This window comes from Brassica oleracea, chromosome C1 (assembly GCF_000695525.1).
Source record: "Brassica oleracea var. oleracea cultivar TO1000 chromosome C1, BOL, whole genome shotgun sequence".
NCBI lineage: Eukaryota > Viridiplantae > Streptophyta > Magnoliopsida > Brassicales > Brassicaceae > Brassica > Brassica oleracea.
The window spans coordinates 28,277,754-28,282,960 of NC_027748.1; the positions used below are offsets into that span (position 1 = coordinate 28,277,754).

The 5,207-nt window shown below is 41.1% G+C and overlaps 1 protein-coding gene across 1 annotated transcript; it reads left to right on the forward strand.

Annotated features, from left to right (window-relative positions):
* The first annotated feature begins 515 nt into the window (after positions 1 to 515).
* On the forward strand, positions 516 to 1,496 carry LOC106295819. Its single transcript, XM_013731813.1, has one exon. The coding sequence runs from the start codon at positions 608 to 610 to the stop codon at positions 1,349 to 1,351; it is 744 nt and encodes a 247-aa protein (XP_013587267.1). The 5' UTR covers positions 516 to 607; the 3' UTR covers positions 1,352 to 1,496.
* Positions 1,497 to 5,207: the final 3,711 nt, after the last annotated feature.

Genomic DNA, 5,207 nt, shown 5'->3' on the forward strand with positions numbered 1-5,207 from the left:
AAACTCCGGGAAGGCTCGATCATTGTGAAGTATAGCATCACAGTGTGTTGTGCTAAGTATCAATATTCTCTTGAGTTGTATCACCATTGATTCTACAAAGTGAGTAGTGTGTGTATCTATTTCCCGTTTAGTGCATTTTTGGGAGGAAAGTCAAAGTCTCCCATGACACGTAGCTACTGCGGTCGTGAACTCATTAAAGTGATTGTGCTAAACTGCTAATAACTTGAAATCATCGACACTTATATAACTCAGTAGGACTCAGATCAAGTTCAATCACCGGTCTTATTGTCAACTATCTGTAAAGTTAACAAGACTTTATTAACGTAATTATATTCGAGAGTCAAGAAATTGAAATATGCATGGCGCTTATTCACCACTACTATTGAGTTATTATGAAAATTAAAGCTACTTTAGGGTAGTTGTTATTATTTTTTTCACTCACATCAATTTATCAACTGTCCCAAAAATTTTAACAATAAATACTCTTTCACGTGCTCTAGCTTCACAATAATGAATCATCCCTCTGCTGTCATCTCACAACCAAAAGAGTAGTACTACTCTCCATCTCCGATCAAACGATATCGTGTTCTCTCACCCTCTCTCTCACATGGGTTGCTGCGTTAGCTCCGGCACCGCTGATCGGACCAACGAGAACGTGTCCGACAAGAACACAACCATTGGCGAAGAAGAAACGGTCGTCAAAGAAGTCTTGTCAGAGACAGCATTTCACACTACTTCCTCTAGTGTCCAAAACTCAGTCATGGATGATCCGGTGAAAAGGAAGATCCGGGGAAGAGAGGAGGAAAAACTGAAAGTTGCTCCGGATTCGTGTATGACCCGACCCGACTCGAATGACCCGGAAGAAGGATCAGAGGTTTCCGAGATATGTAGCTTGAGCTTGAGTGAGAGTGTTTCTTCGACGGCTGTGATGAATGGGTACGGTGAGGAAGAAGTGAAGCAGAGGAAATCTCAGAGATCTCCGGCTAAAACTCGGACTCGGGTCACGGGTAATAATTATCCGACCCGAAGAACCGATCAGTCTCCTCATAAGAGAAACAACGGAGTGTGTAATAGTAATACTGGAGCGAGAGTCGGGTCGGGTATGAGAGACCCGGGTGAGAGATCCGGAAGAAGGTCGAGATCGCCGGCGGCGAATAGATCCGTGATGGATTCGGATCAGAGTCGGGTGGGTGGGGCAAGGACTCGTAAGAATGGTCAGTCTCCGGGTCGGGTTAGGTTAGATCCGAATAAAAACACGTCGGATCAGCAACCATATCAAAACCACGGTTATACCACCGAAGAGTTGTTAGAGAACCCACTTGTTTCATTAGAGTGTTTCATATTTCTCTGAAGAAAAAATGATATTTCGAGAAAGACGTTTTTCTTTTAAAAAAAAAACATTTGAAGCTGGACTGTGTAAAACCATCTCTAATGGTTGATTTCATTTTTATCTTCAAATGTTTACTTTCTTCAGAATGAAAAAAGAAAAAAGCACATTCACTCCAATGGTTTGCTTCATTTCTTCTTTGTAAAAGGAATATTCCAAATATATTTCATCTTCACTTACAATCTTCTAGTTTCTCATCTTTATGTTATAAATCATTAAGTGGATGATCCATAACCAAGACCGAGTCAAGGCCCAACCGTGGGAGAGAGAGAGCCGGCCAAGTTCCCAGTCGGCCAAGACTACAACTTTCCTTTTCTATGTTTAGTAGTTTTCCTATTTCCTGTTAGATTAGGTTTTGGATAATTTCCTTTTTACTTATACTTTGTAATCCTTATAAAAGGAACTTCTTTTGTTCATTAATAAGATAGATCGAATTCCCATTCTTTTACAACACGTTATCAGCACGATAGACTCCAAAACCCTGAGACAAAAATCGAAACCTAAAAACCTAAAACCCTAAGCCGGCGGCAACGATCCTAGACGACCACTGTCTCGTCTCAACTCCGATCAAGCTCAGCTTCAGACGTTTCCTGTTGGTGTCCAACGTCCTCAGCTTCAACTCAGCTTGCGTCCAGTTCAGATCACAATCCCGTCCAGACGCAACTCCATCCGCGACAAGCAACAGCTCGCGATCGTCCTCGGCACCACGACCCGATAGGAGCCGTCCCGCGTCCGTTCGTCTCAGCTCGTCTCTGATCTTTGGTGGTCCGGTTCAGACCTACAAAACAAAGGTACATACTTAATCTGAGAACATAATGATCAAACCTAAAACCCCCAATCCATTATTATGGAATTTCATGTTCTTGATCAAAACCCTAAAACCTACAATCAAAAATCGACAATCTCATAACTAGATATAGAAATCGATTCCTTAGAACAAATTGATTGCTGTTATTGATTGTTCCTGATCAGAATTTAAGAAACCCTAATTCTAGAATCGAAACCCTAAACCTAAAGGATTGAATCCGATTTTGATTGTTCTTGATTGAGTGTTTGATGATCTGAGGTTTTAGGATTGATAGATTGCTTGAATAATCTAAATCGAATTTAAACCCTAGAGGCCTTGAAACCTTGAAATCATACTGATTGAAACCAGCAGCCTTATTGTTTAAATTGAAACCCTAAATTCATAAATTGAATTTAATAGAAATAAAATTACTAAGATTGTTTGCATTACATCTAAATCTGAATTGAATTGCATTCGTATTATTTAAAATCGACCAGCATATAGAACATACGAATCCGAATTTGATCACATTGATAAAAGCATATAGCCGTGTGGCCTTAGTCTCTCTATCAAATGTAGAATCATGAATTAGGATTGTTCGCACCATGGTCAAGTAGATTTACATAGCCGATCCTATTGTTTGATTACATGGCCGCATAAAGCATGCTTGTAGCCGATTTCTTTTGAAAGGCTTATGGTCGAATGATCACATTGTGAATCTGAATTTTAAATGACAATGTGATCCAGATGTCGAAAATCTCAAATCTAGACTACGCAGCTCTTAATCTCTCAGGAGATAACTACTTACAGTGGGCGCTAGATACAAAGATCAACCTGAGGTAAAAGGGACTCGGTGATACTATCGTCGAGGGAAACAATGAGAGTGATAAAAACAGATACAGGGCGATTAGTATTATACGCCATCACCTCATGGAAGGTTTAAAGGATCAGTACTTAACAATGGAAAATCCACTAGACCTTGGGACTGCTTTACAGCGTAGATATGATCACCAGAAAACGGTGCTACTTCCAAAGGCTAGATATGAGTGGAAGAATCTCAGATTCATGGACTATAAGTCAGTGGATGAATACAATTCTGTATTATTCAAAATAGTCTCAATGATGAGATTGTGTGGTGAAGAAGTAACCGAGAAAGAGTTACTTGATAAGATCTTCTCTACATTCCATTCAACGAATGTGTTGCTGCAGCAGCAGTATAGAGAGAGAGGATTCGCCACATATACTGATCTGATCTCGTGCCTACTTTTGGCCGAGGCTAATAATGAACTCCTGATGAAGAACAGTGAGATGAGACCTCCAGGTTCAGCACCATTACCAGAAGCTCACAAAGCTGAACATGAAAAGAAAGATCCCAAAGGAAGCAACCACGTCTATAATGAGAGAAGAACACACGGTAGAGGCCGTGGTGGGTACAAGGGACGTGGTGGCCGTGACAATCATGCATATGGCCGTGAAAATTATGCTTATGGTCGTGGATATGGAAACCACAATAACCGTGGTCGTGGTTCCAACCATGGCCGTGGAAGAGCCAATTTTGGCCGCGGTCGAGGCGGTATATCCAAGCCGTCTTACTTGACCAAATCCGTTTGTCACAGGTGTGGTGCGAGTAGAACTCCTAAACATCTATGTGAACTCTATCAAGAGAGTCTTAAGAACAAGAACCCAAAAGTTCATATGGTTCACGATAATGGGTATGATGCTGATGATGATTTCGACCATGAAAAGGATGATCCAATGGATCATGAGACATCAGATTGTCTTAAAGACTAAATTCGACTTTTACTTTTGATTGTTCTTTGACTGCTTTGGTGTTTTTTATTTTTTGTTTGAATTTATAATATGAAAGCTTTAAAACTTTATAAAGTCTATGAGATTAGAAATCTTCTTATATAGAATAAATGAGATGAGTATACTCGTGGTGGATAGTGGCTCAAGTCACGCAATTCTTAGAGACAAAAGATACTTCGTTAATCTCATAATGCAAAGTGCAAACATACACACTATTGCGGGTGTGGCCGGCCTGATTGAGGGTCACGGCCAGGCTTATATATTGATGCCTAAAGGCACTCGTCTAGAGATTAAAAATGCCTTTTATTCCCCTAGCTCTAAAAGGAGCCTATTGAGTTTCAAGGATATAAGATTGAACGGTTTCCACCTTGAAACATGGGAAGAAGGAAATAAAGAATTCCTTAACATATTTTCGATCACCCAAGGCAATAAGACGGTCCTAGAGACCGTTCCCGCAATAGATACTGGTCTATACAATGCAAAGATCAGTATGATCGAGGCTAATGCCTGCGACAATTTCACTCTATGGCATGACCGGCTTGGCCATCCCGGTACTAGGATGATGCGAAAACTGATAATGAATTCACAAGGGCACACATTTAAAGGAGTTGTCCCATACAATCTCACATGTGCAGCATGTGCACAAGGGAAACTCATAACTAGGCCATCACCAGCCAAAGTTAATAAGGAAATCATAAATTTTCTGGAAAGGATTCAGGGAGATATATGTGGACCAATACACCCACCTAGTGGGACGTCTCGATATTTCATGGTCCTGATTGATGCATCGACCAGATGGTCGCATGTTTGCCTACTATCCACACGAAACATGGCATTTGCACGTCTGCTTGCTCAGATTATAAGACTGAGAGCACATTTTCCAGATTTTCCTTTAAAGACTATACGTCTAGACAATGCTGGTGAGTTTACGTCCCAGGCGTTTAATGAGTATTGTATGTCCATGGGGGCAAGTGTAGAACACTCTGTGGCACATGTACATACACAGAACGGCTTGGCCGAATCCTTCATTAAACGTATCCAGCTGATAGCCGGCCATTACTCATGAGGTCTCAACTCCCGGTATCAGCGTGGGGACATGCAGTATTACTTGCAGCAGAACTGATTCGCATCAGGCCATCTAGTGAGCATAGATATTCGCCATCCCAGTTACTAACGAGTCATGAGCCAGACGTGTCCCACATCAAAATATTCGGATGTGCCGTC